The sequence below is a fragment of the Equus quagga genome, chromosome 14 (genome assembly GCF_021613505.1).
Source record: "Equus quagga isolate Etosha38 chromosome 14, UCLA_HA_Equagga_1.0, whole genome shotgun sequence".
Taxonomy (NCBI): Eukaryota; Metazoa; Chordata; class Mammalia; order Perissodactyla; family Equidae; genus Equus; species Equus quagga.
The window spans coordinates 66,021,560-66,037,430 of record NC_060280.1 but is presented as its reverse complement, the minus strand read 5'-3'; the positions used below and the strand labels follow the sequence as shown (position 1 = coordinate 66,037,430).

The window sequence follows — 15,871 nt, the reverse complement described above, 5'->3', positions numbered from 1 at the left end:
TTCTAGCTTGGGCTCAGTTCATGTCTCCTCGACTACCACAGGCCCTTCTCCATTCTCTGCATCCCATTCTTCCTACTTAGCCATTCAGGGCATGGATAAAGACGAGGTTTTCTGTGTTCTCTGATTTCTGATCCAGTCTCAAGTGGAGCTGCATTTTTGAAGGATTCCTCTAACTCTCCAAACATCAGGACCCTCTCATAACACATCCGTTATTAACTCTCTTTAACCAGCTCTTCTTGGGTCTCCACGTGGAGGTGTGTAGCCTCTTTTTGTTCTCGTTCAGCCATAGCGAAGAGTCATTAAATGCTTCCATCTCACCTTTTAGTTCTAAATAAGGAGTATGTCAGTAATTTACAATACACGTATTGAAGGCAATATCCTGTCCAAGACATGGCAGAGAGGGGACATGTAGTGACATGATAGGTAGAGGGGGGAGAAGGACTCTTTCATACCCCGAGTTCATGGAGAGGAAGGGGTTTCATTTCTGGGCTGTTAAGTAACGTGCTCTCCTGGGCTAAGAGGCCCTTTTCCGCTTCCTCAGATATTGTCTGCATAGGATGACGACCTTCAGGATACAGAGTCAGGTGGATGGATAGTGATTTTACGTCTGTTGTTCTCGGTCGAAGGGAATAATTGGGATAAGAACTGGAGGATGGGCTGAACAGCTTGTCTACACGTTCCTGGAGAGGGCGCTTTGACGGTGGGAGCGTGGCCACATCCCTCCAGAGTTTGACTTGCCCAAATTTGAATTTGATTCATTCAAAGTTTGGCTTCCATCCCGGGTTCAGCAGTTGTAAAACTGAGGAGGAGGAAGAGGAAGCCCACCTCTCTCCCCCAACCCCATCTCCCCACAAACCTTCCTCTTAGACATAGGCATGGAATCAGGGTTGAGAGTGGAAGTCCACAGCTGTCAGATACTAGTTTTGCCTAAAACCAAAATAGCCCTGCGGGGGACCATGAAACAGACCTGCTTGCTCTCTCATGCCCTTCTCCTAGGGGTGGTTGTCTATTGAATCCGGGGACCCAAAGGCATATGGTATACAGAATGGGCTTCAAGGTCAAACGGGCCTGGTTCAAATCCTGGCTCTGCCTCTTACTCTCTTTGATGTTGTAAAGTTTACGTCAGTTCTTTGAGGCTGTTTCCCCTTTATATGAAATGGAGCCTCAGGATTTCTTTCAAGGACTAAATGAGGCCATTGAGGGGCTAGAGCCTGGTCTGAGCCCTCTATATGCTTCTGATGTGTTTTCCCCAGTTGGATTTGTCTTCTGGTGATTCAGTCCTCATTTCTGGTTAGTTTTTATTTCTATGGGCGGGAAGCCCTTTAATCCAAAATACCTAAGTCCGTCTTCCCATCCAAAGAAAAAGTTAGGAAGCTGAACTTAGGGAAGGGCTTTGCATAGCTCTGAAGGGTGACATCTGAAGGGCAGGAAAGATGCTGGAGCCGGAGCAAGCTGGATCTCCTGTAATAGATCCTTTAGCAAAGCAGTTTTGTTCCTTGAATTTGCAGTATTTTAAGTCCCTAGAACACCAGATGCTCCCATATTGGAAGGTTTCCAGAAGCACGCAGGCTTTTGCTGACAGAAAGGAGCCTAAGGGTGGTGGGGGTGGCACCATCCATGCATAATGGAGAATCTAGTAGCATCAGAGTTTGCTTATTGGAACTGAAAACAGTTCAGCCTGTCCACTGGGGACCTTTAGAAGGTGTGCCTCCTCTAAAAGACTGCAGCCTTCCGCCAGCCCTTTAGTCTTTTGTTCCTTGTTGCCACTCCACTCTTTTCTCCTTTTGGCTAGTCAATATTCTTACATGTCTACATTGGCACTTTTATAAAACAGTAGTTGTATGTGTGTATGGTTGGAAGGGTTTGTGCTCCCACTGAATTAGCTCAGTTCCTTAGAGCCAAAGAATGTTAGGTTGCAAGTTTTATCCCAATACAGACCAGTTATCCTCTTATTAAGAATGCACAGATTTCTCAGACTGACCTTCCGTCCTCACCAGCTGGTTTGCAACTGTGGTCTGGTCTTCCTGGAGGCAGATCAGGCAGTTGCTTACCACTTCTGTAAAACCAAACCCTTGAGACATCTCTTCTTGACCAAAGAATAAGGGAACTTGGAGTTTTCTCAGAAAGCTAAGACCTTTCTTGTTTCATGGATGGTGAGAACAATGGTGACTGACCTGTCCCAGAACTGTCAAAGCTCCTGTCTGGACTCCGCATCATATGTTCATGGCCTCCTGAGTTCCGGTGCCACCTTGTCAACCCTCCACACCTCCCACTTTTTTCATGGCAGGAACCCTCTGCTCCGGATACCTTTGTCTTTCCTGCTTCTGGGCCTTTGCTCTCGGTGTTTCTCTGCCTGGAACTCCCTTTGCCTCCTTGTCTGCCAAATTAACATTCCTTCAAGGGCCTGATTCTGTCGCCCCTGGGTGATATCCTATTTCTCACATCTTCCAAGATGTCTCCCCACTTACCAGATTTTATCTTCTCATGTTCTCTAATTGTTTCATAGGTGGGAGGCTTTATTTTCTCCAGAGATCTTAGGCTCTTAGAGATCCTGCTTTAGCTCTTTTCCATGAGCTTTGCAGCCTCTGACCCCACGTGGGACAATCCCTTGTTGAATGGAATTCCTAGGGGGTGGAGTGGAACAGAATGCAGGGGGAGGCGCTGGACGAGGCTCCCAGTCATGGTTCTACTGTGCCTTGATGGGGTAAGATCAGGCTCATGGAGTTTCTGCCCTTTCTCCAGATGTAAAACACACATTCATTCATTCTCAACTGCTCAAGGACCAGTAGAGGTCCAGTGCAAACTCAGAAGAATAAGACACAATTCTTCTCCTTAAAGAGCTACTGTCTAGTTGGCAAAGTAGGAAGTGTAAACAAAAAATGACAATACTCTCTGACTCCTGTTAACACAGAGACCCAAGCAATACCAGATGTACCTTTGTTGCCATCGTCCTGTATATGGGATTGTCCTCATTATTCTGTATTGGGAGTTTATTTGTCTCCCCATCTAGAATGTGAGCTCTCAAAGAGTGAGCTGTACCTCATTCACTTCTGGGTCTCTAGTTTCTAGCCTAGTGTCTGTCACGTAGGGGTCATTGAATAGGTATTTGAGTTTGTTGAATGAGGGAATTGATGAGCAAATGAGTGAATGTGCCCAGTGTCACAGGAACACAGAGAGAAGAGGTATGTAGAAGGTAAGGAGTGGGTGACTTCGTAGCAGATTTTTGAAGAAAGACTAGGAGCTTGCTGAGCAGGCAAGAGAGGAAGGGCATTCGTGGAAGAGGAAATTGCAAAGGCAAAGACACCAAGATGTGAAGCCATCTGTGGGGTAAGAGAAACCTCCCCTGGTAGGGAATGGCTTGAGAAGGGCCTGGAGCAGACAAGAGGGAATGAAATGAATCCCTACCTTGTTATTCCTGAGCAGGATGCTGGGTACTCTGCAGATCACCTGAGGCCAGCATTTAATCCTAAACTTGTTCCTGCTTACCAGTCCCAACCTCCCAAACCTGGCTTCTCGTTGCTTCTTGCTCATGGGATGCAAACCTTTTAATATACTTGAAGGCAGCACTTCTCAAACTTTAATGTGCTCAAGAATCACCTGGAGATCTTGTTAAAAATGCAGATTCTGGTTCCCTGGGTCTGAAGTGGGGCCTGTAACTCCGCATTTCTAAGGAGCTCCCAGGTGATACTAATGATGCTGGTCCGGGGACCACACATTGAGAAGTGAGGTTCTAAGGCGAATGTAACTAGGGAGGCTCTCTGTAGCCTCAACTAGGCATTCCAAAGGCAAAAGGAAACTACCTTCCTTTAAATTATTGTAACACTGCTTTTCCCAGTGGGGTAAGTAATTGTGTGTTGTCTAATAAAATCTTCAGAGGTAAATGGCACCGGGGAGAAATGCCGAAAATAGGGCTTGATTCCCCAAGTGGCCCATCTTTGATACTGGTGTCTTCCTTCTGCAAAATACCTCTTGGAGTTTCTGCTTTCCAGGCTCCTACGGAAGACCTACTCTTTTGGAGCAAATGAGCATCTGGAGGCCCATGTGAGCCGTGGGGAGGATCTGGGGTGGCCCTTCTTCCTCACTCTACTGGGGTAACTCTCCCCTGACCCGGTGCCTTCTGAGCTTTGCTTCCGGACGGCTGAGTTGGACAGAGACTATTCTAGGTCATACCTGGTTTTTTCCACTAAATTCTTTATAGAAGCAGAGGAACTTCTGGATCCATTTCTTGCCTCAGATGTCTCTAAAATAGAAGAGTCTGGACCCAGTGCGAGACCAAGTGAGCTGGGTTAGCAGCTTCCCTGGGCCTCACAGGCACCCTCCGCTGCATTAAAGAAAAAGGAGGTGGCCGGCTACGTCAAACCAAAACTCTCTGGCTGACATGTGCCTGCGGCAGCCTAGGTGGCCCTGCCGCAGACTGGGACCTGCCCGAGGGGCTGGAAGGGAGCCCCAGCTCACACCAGTCTATCCGTCTGGGTACACCTGCAAACCAGGCCACTGCTGATGGTGGAGGAGGCCTGGGCCTGAGGGCAATGGGGATGGAGGCTGGCCGTGGACCCCAGGGGACACTTTCCCCCTCAGGCTGCCCCTCCTCTGCTTTCCTGATGTTCCTTTCAATGGGCTGAGTGCTCTGTTGATGAGCCAGCCGCAGCCAGACCCTAGTGAAGAGGCACGTGGGGGACAGTCTGTGCAAGATCTGGGCATGGACAACACCTCTGGTGTGGTGGAGAACCCAGAGGTCTCCTCTCCACCCCTCTGCCTTCAGCAACTGCCACCCGGATGTGGACCACTTCACTCCTCCCCAGCCTACAACAGCTTTAGCAGCCTTGGCTAGAGTTCACTGCCTTCGCTGTGATGTCTGCTTTCCCCCATCCCCTCTCCAAATTCATTCATCGTCCTGGGGTGTCCCTGTGCAGTTATGCATGCCTGTTTATTCAGTGTCTGCTCTGAGCCAAGCCCTGTGCTGGCCTCCCATTTTGTCCCTCCACACCCTGCACCTTCGCACCATCTTTTACATCCCAAGCAGAGGCCCCTTGCTTCGTCTATTGCAGTCTTCTCTTCCCTCTGTCTCTAAACAACCTGAAGGCAGGTCCCCTGTCTCCTCCCCATGGTGACAGGCCATGTGGAATACAGAGATAGCCAGTGTTTCACACAGGCCTCCATTTGAATCCTGGCTCCGACTCTGCCCTTAAGAAATGTTGACTGAGGAAAAAAATCACTACAATTCAAACAGCAGATTTTTATTTGTGCAATTAGAATTGCAACACAGGAGACACAGATTCAGGTAGAAACCCAAAATATGTTCTGCTAGGGAGTAAAACTCAGGGGCTTTCAAAGGCAAAGAAGGGAAGTTCTATTACAAAGAATTTTAATTGGAATTGGAGGCGGAGCTAGTCTTGGCCAAGCTTTGATGGACTATTGATTCTGTCTTCAGAAAGTCCACAGTCCTCAGTCTTTGTATCAGGGCGTCCGTACTCCTGCTGACTTCTCAGACAATTGCTTGTAAAACAATTGTCGTTTTGGCCCAGTCCAAAGGTTTGGCCCAGTCAAGGTTCAAGACAGCAAAGCAATTTCTCTGGAAAGGCAGATCCAACTCCATTTTAAAATGGCTCCACTGTGGTCAATTTTGACACGATCATACATAAACTTGGGTGGGTTAAGCCCTGGGAGCTTCCGTTTCCTCGTTTGCAATAAAAAAAAAAAAAAGGAATCACTTATCTCACGGTTACAATTAAGTTCAGATCTCACATGGCACAGAGCTAATGCTCAGAAACATTCGTTGCTCCTTCTTGGGCGCATCAATGGCCCATTGTTGCCTGAGAACCTGTTTTCTACCTCATTGTCTCCCCAGAAGAGTGGGGGTCACCTTCTCTGTTTAGGGCCACGTTGGTGCTCACCTCCAAGCTCTCCTACTTGTGATATTAGCCTATTTTTCTTCCTTTTTTAAAAGAAAAATTTTCAAACATACAAAGCAGAAGAGAGAACTGCATAAAGAACCCTCTGCACCCGTCACCAGTTTCAGCAATCAACCACAATGTCCCGTCTTGTGCCTCGACCTCCCTCACCTCCTTTTTTTTTTTTCCTGGAATATTTTAAAGCAAATTTCAGTCCTCATATCGTTTTACCTACAAACACTCCAGTGCGTATAACAGATAAAGATCTTAAAGAACATAACCCCAATATTTTTTATCATATCCAACAGAACTAAGAATTACTCATTAGTGTAATCTAATACCCAGTCCATATTTATTTTTTCCCAATTGTCTCACAAATGTCTTTTTACTGATGATTTGACTGAATCAACATTGCCCAGAGGTTCACGTTACATTTGATTGTAAGACTTCTCACCCCAGCCTGCTTTGACACGCTCGTTTTCAGTGACAGTACTAGAAAAATGAGGAAGTCCTTACTTCCTGAACGTGTCACCAACTCACTTCCCTGAGCCTTTCCAAATAACATAAAAAGAAGCATCTCCTTTTTTGGGTGTTTTTAAATGACAAAAAGAGCTCCCCCCTTAACAGCAGTTCTGAAATAAACGGGTTCCTCTAACAGCTTTCAAAACCCAATAATCACCCAAGGGAAGACGGAAAGGCAGGATTTGCTCCAGTTCTTGTTCAGAGAGTAAAAATTTCTGGGGAACTTTGTTCCTTTCAGAAAGACTTTTTTATGCCCTCCCACCTGCTTTTCGAAATCCACCAACCACAAAATTTACTCCATCCCCCTTTTTTCTCTCTCTCTTACACACTCCCTCTCTCTTTTTAGCAGCAACATACAAGCCGGCCATATTAGAGAGATGGAAATAAAGCTTCCTTAATGTTGTATGTGTCTTTGAAGTACATCCGTGCATTTTTTTTTAGCATCTAACCATTCCTCCCTTGTAGCCCTCGGCCCCTCAAATCGCCCTCTCCCACATCCCACCCGACTAGCATCTCCCTCTCTGAAAATGCACAGAGATGCCTGGCTACCTCGCCCTGCCTTCAGTCTCACGGGGCTCAGTCTCTTTTTCTCTTTGGGTAAGTTAGACTGCACATCTGCATGCTCCTGAGGGTCCAGAAGTTCAGCCGCCACTGGAAGAGGATGGGGGCAGGGGGCAGCAAAGAAGACAGGGCTCGAGCTTCCCTTCGGTGTCCTTGGGGAGGGAAGTGCTGGGGACTTGGAGAGACCTTGCTGGGGACTGCATAACGCTGGGACCACTTGGTCACAAAAATGTTGGGTCAGGGGATCTGAGTGTTCCTTGGGGGTGACAATTGTCAAGGGAGGTGATTTTTTTCTTGGGATTTCCCTGAAATGGCCTATGTGGGGGTGGGGGCAGACGGTAGACGGATCTGCAGTTTCTCCATGGATTTTTTTTTTTAGGGGTCCTGGGACTTAATGCTCCCCGAAGGGGCTTCTTTTGTGCACCTTGATCTTTGGAATCTGGTGGATTTAGGATATTAGGAAAGAGTGTGTGGGGGAGTCGAGGGCAGAAAGTTGAGTCTGGGTCTGGCTTGCCGGAAATCTGCACTACAGATTTGTTGAAAAGTGTGGGAGAGTAGGTGGGAAGCAGGCTGGAGAAATGATCTCTGGATGGGAGGAGACCTGCTGAAGCAGGCAGCGATGGAGAAGGTGCTCTGGCTTGGCCAGATGGAGTGGAGGAGGGGTTAGGTGAAGGGATCAGAAAAAGAAGAAGAAAAAAAATAGGAGCCCACGCACTGAGTGTGGCCGTGGCCCGTTAAGACCATGTCTCAGAACTGTCCAGCCCAGCCTTGCAGACTGCCCAGTCAAGTGATCCAACTGTTGATTTCATATTTGATCACTCATGGACCTCCTGGCGGGTGGGTGGGCTAGAGGGTTATTTGCAAGCCTGCTTTATAGGTAGTGTCCTTCTTGCTCCTAAACTTACTCATTGCTGGTGTAGCAATTGAGGGTCCAGTCCAAGGACTGTCAGTGGGAATATTCCCCATCACAGAGTTTCTTTCTCTCGCTCTGGCATGCTGTGCTGGATATTGGGCAAGAGGCCAAATAGAGACAGTGCAGAGCCCTTGGCAGCCTGCATAAGGCCTGTTAGCTTTTCTGAGTTATTGGACATAGTAACAACAGAGCAGGAATGTGATGGAAGCCCAGGCAGTGGAAAGAGCATGAGCCTTGGAGTCAGAACTGGGTTTAAAGCCAGCTTTGGCATTTAGCTCATGGGCATAGACGCGACTCCTCTGAGCTTCAGTTCTTTCCCAGGTGAACTGGAGAAAACCTCCTGCCTGGGTTTTTTGTGTCTGGCACGTAGCGGGTGCTCAATTGTAGCTGACTTTTATGGCTTTTCACGTGCCCCAGCGCTGTGTGTCTTGTTTAATCCTCACAGTAATAGGTAATTGTATGAAGTAGATACTGTTATTATCCTCATGTTACAGATGAGGAAACAGGCACAGAGAAGTTAAGCAACTTGCCCAATAAGGTCACACGACTGGTTTCAGGTGAGCTGAGATTTGAACCTGTTTGTCTGACTTCAGCATGTACTTAACCATCGAACTCTGCTGCCCCCAATGTTCAAGAAATGGTGCTGCTATATTAACAATAACTGATCTAAGAATCTCAAGTGCCGGCAAAAAGAGGGGGAGCTGGGTGAATGACCTGTGTGTGAGGAGCTGGCGATGGAGGACAGGTGACCTCCTTTGGGAGTTAGGGAGAGCTCCCTGTGGGAGGGCGGCAGCCCTGTGAGAGCCTTTTCTAAGTGGAGAAAGGAAGGGGGCTCGGTGACCAGGACCAGGGTGTGGCTTAGGGGAAGGTGGAGTCTGGGGTGAAGAGGTCAGGGCATGAGGGCTGTGAGGTGGTGGCGGGAGGAAGCTAAAGCCTCTGCAAACCCGGGTGGGAGGAGGATGCAGGAATGGGGACGTTGACCTTGAACTTGAACTTGATTGGTGCTGTGATGAGGCAGCCCTGGCACTCTAAGGCAGAGGGCTCAGGGGGACAATGGAACTTTGGTGGTGGTAGTAGCATCAGTCCCCAAGATGGAGGGATGCCACAAGTGATGAGGGAGGGGACTGTGCCAGGGGCTGGGTTTGTGAGGATGACTATAGAGCTGACAAAGGGAAAGGGGACAAGCTGGGCAACCTACCGCACACATGACAGAAGCATGTGAGACTAGTTTTTCGCTAGAAATAATCCAAATCATTGGGCTTCCTTAGAATTTGTCTCAAGAGCATTGGCCCTGCGCTCACTGGCCTGGTTACCAAAGTCTGGACTATGTTAGGGGAGGCCTAGAAAGTGGAGTCTGGTCCTCACTGGAGCCCACTGCGCAGATCTGCTGCTGGGGGCAGGAACCCAGACCCAGAGTGGAAAATGCCTTCCCTTCCTTCTACAGACTTTTACTGAGTGCCCACTGGGTGTCATAAACTGTTCTGGGTCCAGGGGTACCAACATGAATAAGAATCATGTTCCCCCAGGATCCCGAGAGACACAGGCACATAAACAAGTAATAACAATGCAGCATCGGATGTGCTGTGATAACAATAACAGTAATGATGCCAATAACAGCAGCTAACCTTTGTCGAGGGCTGACTGTGTGCCAGGCACTGCTGTGAGCTTTGTACATTAGTAAGTCATTTAACCCTCACAGCAGCCCTAGGAGGTAGCTCCTATTACTGTCTCTCATATTACAGATGAGGAAACTGAGGTGCTGGGAAGTTAACTATCTTGCCTAAGATCAGACCAGGCTAGAACCCTGGTCTTGGCCACTATGCCATTCTGCCTCTCGGTCATGAGGAAGCAGTGGGAACAGGGCTGCCACTGGGGAAGCTGTCTTGGAGGCGAAGCCTCATTAGCTGGCATCTGCAGGAGAAGTAGGCGGGCTCCAGGTGCAGAAGGATGAGCGAGCTTCCCGAGCTGAAGCACAAACACGTGCAGAGTCGTGGAGGCGTGAAAGAAGGTGGTGTTGTCAGGAAGAGTAAGAACTCTGGGGTCACTGGAGGGGAGGAAGCTGGCAGGAGATGAGGCCAGGATGGAGGTTGGTCCCAGATGGCTAAGGGCTCAGAAGCCGTACCCAGGAGCCTGGACTTGATCCTGAAAGCAACAGGGAGGGATCAGTCGGGGTTTGGGGGCGAGAGACGACAAGGACAGGTTGCTCTCACGGCTGCATGGTAGTGGACTGGGCTGGGAGGCAAGACTCGGGTGGGGGTGGGTCTGAAGGGTAAGGCAGCTCAGGAGACGGGCTGGGTGTCACACCCAGCTGGGAGGCAGAGGGTGCCCCAGGGGCAATGTGCTCCAGAAGGTCGGGGAGACAATTCCTCTGCTTAGACACTCTCTGTCTCTTTTTTTAAGCAAGAAGGAAATAAACCTACCTCTTAGAGTGCTGTAGGGTTGGAAAGAAGTGTGAAGAGAACTAACTTCCAGCCTCTGCAGGAGACAAACAAAGTTTTGTGATCTCTGCAAGATGGGCCAGGTAGAACAGTGGGTGACGTGGGGCCTGCGGGGACAGGTGTGCCTTGGAGAAGGTGGGGGGCCAGCCCTGGTGATGTTTTGGAACTAAGATCAAAAGCCACATCCTTACTGCACCCCTGTGACTGCCATTTACTTTCTGTGAGCTGGAAATCAGGAGACCCAGACCCTAGACCTGGTCCCAAATGGGACAACCAGGAAGACTGTGGGCTCCTGTGACGTGTGAGCTTCCTTTAAAGGGGACTGTTCCCCTCTGGCCAGCCTGCCTAAGGCTGGGGGCTGGCAGTTATGGGGCTGGACCTGCCATGTAGACAGCAGGAGGCCTGGTCCCTGCAACGCCTTCAGACAACAATCACAACCCCACCCAACCTCGACGCCCCCACCCTCTGTCTGAAGCCTGGCAGCCTGGGTTCAAATCTGGGTTTGTCACTTACTAGCTGTGAACTTGGGCTATTCGTTTAACTGCCTTGTGCTCAATTTCCTCACCTGGAAAGTGGGGTGATAAGAGGGTTGTTGTGAGTATTAATATCTGTAGAGTGTGTAAACGGCGCCTGGCTCGCAGACTTGGTTGTTGTCATGAAGTCCTTTCTGTGGCCCTCACTGTGGATTCGCTTCTTTCCTGAAGCAGCAGAGTTCATCAAGGGACCAGGATTTTGCTCACTGCTCTGACCCCCTCGCCTGACAGTTTTGTCGTCTTTAATGAGGGCCTGGATTGGTGAAAGGCCTGAGGCCGTTGCCTTGAGCCTGGGATCCTCAGGCTGCAGGGGGCGCCCTGGACTCGGAGTCAGGAAACGTGGCTCTGCCCCAGCCTGTCCCTATCCTCTGTCTCTCTCAGGGCCTCGCTTCCCCCATTGGTAAGACATGGGGCTAGATCTACAATTCCTGAAGGTCCCCCTTTTGGCTTCCTGGAATTTGGTGACCCCCTGTTCCTCACTCTGCAGTTGGGGCTTGACGTTTGACCTCGCTGACCACTAGAGGGCACACGTGTTCCTCCTGGTGCCTCCTGCAGGACTCGCTGTAGGGATGGGGGGGAGGCACCCCACATTGCAGCTGTCTATGGGTCCCCCCTCCTGCCAGCCAGAAAAGACCTCTCACTCCTCATGGCTCTGCCCTCCCTCATGGCAGGGTGCTGGCTCCCTCAGGATGGAGGGAGCTGCCTGGTGGGGTTCAAGTTCTAACCGGAGTGGGCTGGGGTGGGACAGAGGCCAAAGATGGGTCAGCTAGATTAATAGCATCTACTTCCTGGTGTCTCTTCCGGTGGATGCTCCTTTTGGCTGGGGGCCCCAGGAAGGTGGCAGACCCTTCCAAGGCAAGTGACTAGAGGAGCAGGGTGTTCCTGGGATATGAGGTAAGCTCAGGACAGGGCCCTGCCAGGCTCCTTCCCTGCAGATTTCTCTGCCTCTGCAGAGTGGGGGCGGTGATGGCATTTTCTGAACACCTCCTCCTTGCCTGGCGCTGTGCTGTGAAAGTGAGGAGATGGGAACTGGGCTTTGTTCTTCTTGGTGGGCCCACTCAGCCTCCCCAGTTTGTACTCCCCTAACTGCAGAGCACACCTGGAAGCCCTGGCCTTGCAGGTGGGGCCGCACGCCTATCCCTCCATCTAGGGCTCAGTCGTGACCTCTGGGGCCAGCAGTTGAGAGCATCTCTTGTTCTTAAGTCCTGCCTACTGGCCCTGGCCACTCAACCCAAGGGATGGACTGAGCAGAAGAACACTGGGGCAGGCTTTGATATATTCCTGCTTCCAGGCTGCAGTGTGGCTGCTTCTGGGATGGGGCCCAGCAGCTTTGCAGAACAAAACATTTTGAAAAATAAGAGGCTTGCAGGGGAGCCTCCCAGGCTGCCCCCGCAAGGCCTGGGCTCTTTGTCAGATCTGGGGGAACTCCAAGGGGCTGCCTGAGGGGTCAGGCTCCAAGGTGCCCGCTCTGGGAGACTGACCCAGAAGCCCTTGCTGTTTAGGGGGCAGAACTTGAGGAGGATTTAGGATCCTAAGAGCCACCATTTGCTGAACACTTACTGGCAGGCAGACTGCACACTGTGCTTTATGTATTTTCTCTTATTTAATTATCACAACCCTGGAGGTGGGTGCCATCTCTGCATCTTACAGAGGATCGGACTGAGGCTTAGGTGGTAAAGGAGCTGGCCCACGCACTTTCTCCCAGCTGGGCTGAGGCAGAGCTGGGCTTGGACCCATGGCTAACCGGATCTCCTGGTCTATGCTGTTTCCCTGTCAACAGCCACAGCTCTCACCTGCACAGCCTGCTAGCTGCCCTCTGCCCCTAGTCCCTTAGTGCCTTGCTATCTCTGGAGAATAAAATCCTGGCTCCGTGTTCTGGCCCACTAGGCCTCTGCTGACCGGTCCCTGCCTAACTCTTGGGCCTCAGGTCTCCCCATTTGTCCCCCTGAGCACTCTGCTCCTCGTGCCTCAGATACATGAAGCTCATTCCATCCACTTGGGACTTTGTTCTTGATGTTCCCATTGCCTTGGAACTTGATCCCCTCAAGACTTCCAGTGGCTCGCTCCCTCACCTAACTCAGGGGCCACCTAAATGTCACTCCTCAGAGCAGTCTCCCTGACTGCCAGAGATAAAACAACACCCCCTTACTTTGTTTTATATCTTACAGCCCTGGCCACGTATTACTGCCTAAAGTTACATTACTATTTTTTTCCTTGTTAATGTCTGTCCCCTCCCTAGAACACAAGCTCCATGTTGCAGCGACCCTGCCTGTCTTGTTCACTGTAATTTCCCCCAAGACCTGGACTAAGCACCTGGGGCATAGTAGGCGATCTATAAATATTTGGTAAATGAGCAAATGAATAATTGATGCTGAACATTACTGTGTGTCTTCTATAAAGAAAATTAATCTTTTGGGATGAGGTTTTGATGATACTGGCAGAGAATTTTCTAATTAAGGCCAGGACTAGGGTGAGGCAAGTGAGCTGCTTAGGATGCAAAATTTAGGGAGGTATTTGTATGACCCTGAGCGTGGGCGTCCCCTTAAATTTTGCATTTAAGGTGGCTTTCTGCCCCATGGGGCACTGCTGCTTCAGCTGGAAGGGCTTTGGCTCAGCAGAGATGGTTGGAAGCGATGGGGAAGAGAGGAAACTGAGGCAAGCAAACTGAAGCTCCTTGTCCGAGGTCTTCAGCCAGCAGGTGGCAGCTGTGGGACTGGGGTGGGATGGCCAGGTGGAGGACTGCACAACAATGGTCCTGGGAAAGGCTTAGATCATTTGTCTGTCCTCAGCTGGACAGATGGTCTGGTCTCTCTTCACCCCAGCCTTGCTCTGCAGCCCATTTTACCCCAAGGGCCACATCAGGTACCCCTTATGAGTTTTACCCACCCCACCCCTAATTTCAGCCGTAAGGGTGCCAGCCTGCTGCCATAGCTCTGCTCCACTCCCCACCAGGTGCAGAAGGCTTGTCCCCTCCCTGGCCCTGTCATCCAGAATCCTCACCAGCTTGTGGCTTTATCCGCAGTGCCACCAGGGCGGAGCATGGAAGTCACCGTACCTACCACCCTCAACGTCCTCAATGGCACTAATGCCCGCCTGCCCTGCACCTTCAACTCCTGCTACACAGTGAACCACAAACAATTCTCCCTGAACTGGACTTACCAGGGCTGCAGTAACTGCTCCGAGGAGATGGTGAGTCCTGGGATGCAGATGAGGGTGAAGCAGGAGGTGGGAGCCCCGCAGCGTGAAGCCCACCTTTCCCAGCACCTGCCCTTGTATGGGACCAAGAACGCAGAGTACCCTGGGGGGCCGTCTGTTCCAGAGGGCTTTGGCAGAAGGTGGGTGGCCCTGGGGAGGGTGGTGGAGATCTGGAGGTGACTGCCTCTCTTCCAGGTAAAATGGTGCATGGGAGAAAGGGTACCCGCTCTCCTTGCAGCTCCTTGCTCATCCAGCCCCTCATCCTGTCCTTTGTCCACCCCCAGTTCCTCCAGTTCCGCATGAAGATCATTAACTTGAAGCTGGAGCGGTTCGGGGACCGTGTGGAATTCTCGGGGAACCCCAGCAAGTACGATGCATCAGTGACACTGAAAAACGTGCATCTGGAGGATCAGGGCATCTACAACTGCTACATCATGAACCCGCCCGACCGCCACCGTGGCCACGGCAAGATCTCCCTGCAGGTCCTCATGGAAGGTGAGGGGCGGGTGGGCAGAGTGGGGAGCTGCTGAGGGGACCGCTCACCGTTCCCACACAACTGCTCTCTAGCAGTATTAGCTCAGAGCTCCTTTGAAGAGGCTGTGCCCTCCTGAGGGGTGGGAGGGCACACCTTGTGCTTGGTACAAGTCATCCGTTTATGCCCTCCAGTCCGTGAGGACCTGGGAACGCGTTTCAGAGAATCCTTATGCTGCTGTCAGATAATCATGATCACAATCTTAAGAACCAAAATAGCAGCTTTCATTTATTGGGCACTTACTATGTGTCAGCTATAGGGGTAAACTCTGTACGTGCATTATCTCATTTCATCCTCATAAACCCCTAGGAGGGAGATACTTTTATTATCCCCATTTTACAGGCGAGGAACCTGAGGCTTAGAGAGGATAAGTGAGTCACGTAAGGCCACACGAGTAATAAACAGTACAAGCAGGACTCAAATTTGCATCTGTTTGATCTCAAAGTCCATGCTCTTAAACATTGCATTATGCTGCCCTCCCCTGGGGCTTTTAGATGCCCTGTGATTTTGGGGTGGGGGGCTTAGAGGTCATTGGCCTGGGTTGATTTTTGGCTTTGACTAAACCCTTTCCACGGAGGAGAGTACAGTCAGGAGCACCCCCAACACACTGCGGGAGCCGGGGGATAGTGGAGGGGCTCCCTTTTCCAGCCCAGTGCTCAGTGGGTCTGTTTCTTTTCATTCTCCAGAGCCCCCTGAGCGGGATTCCACGGTGGCAGTGATTGTGGGTGCCTCTGTGGGGGGCTTCCTGGCTGTGGTCATCTTGGTGCTGATGGTCGTGAAGTGCGTGAGGAGGAAAAAAGAGCAGAAACTGAGCACGGATGACCTGAAGACAGAGGAGGAGGGCAAGACAGATGGAGAGGGCAACGCGGACGATGGCACCAAGTAATGGGCGGCCCGCCCTGCAGCCCCTCCCTCGTGTCCCGTCTTCCTCTCACTCCGCCCTGCACAGTGTGCCCCCCACCTGTCCTCTCTTGGTGTGCTTGAACTGGGACCCCAGGACCTATCTGGGGCCTCCTGAACCCCTCACTTCGTATCCCCCACCCTGCACCAAGAGTGACCCACCTCTCTTTCATTCGAGAAAGCTGCCATGGCGTCGGGGATGTGTGGGCCCTGGGGGGCGGGAGAAGTGCGCTCAAAACTGCCTGTCCCTGAGAGGAGGCAGGAGGCATGTGTGAGGGGCCCAGAGAGAAGGAGGAGGGCGGGCAGTGGTAGAGGAGGAGGTCAACCGTCCAGCCTGCCCAGCACGTGGGCTTGTCTGGTGGCGGCTTCAGAGAGGAGCTGCGGGT

General features: G+C 51.0%; 1 protein-coding gene across 1 annotated transcript; it reads left to right on the top strand.

Annotated features, from left to right (window-relative positions):
* The first annotated feature begins 6,936 nt into the window (after positions 1-6,936).
* Positions 6,937-15,471, top strand: SCN2B (sodium voltage-gated channel beta subunit 2). The gene is made up of 4 exons (XM_046684585.1): positions 6,937-7,010; positions 13,881-14,047; positions 14,338-14,548; positions 15,272-15,471. The coding sequence occupies exons 1-4, from the start codon at positions 6,941-6,943 to the stop codon at positions 15,469-15,471; spliced, it is 648 nt and encodes a 215-aa protein (XP_046540541.1). The 5' UTR covers positions 6,937-6,940.
* Positions 15,472-15,871: the final 400 nt, after the last annotated feature.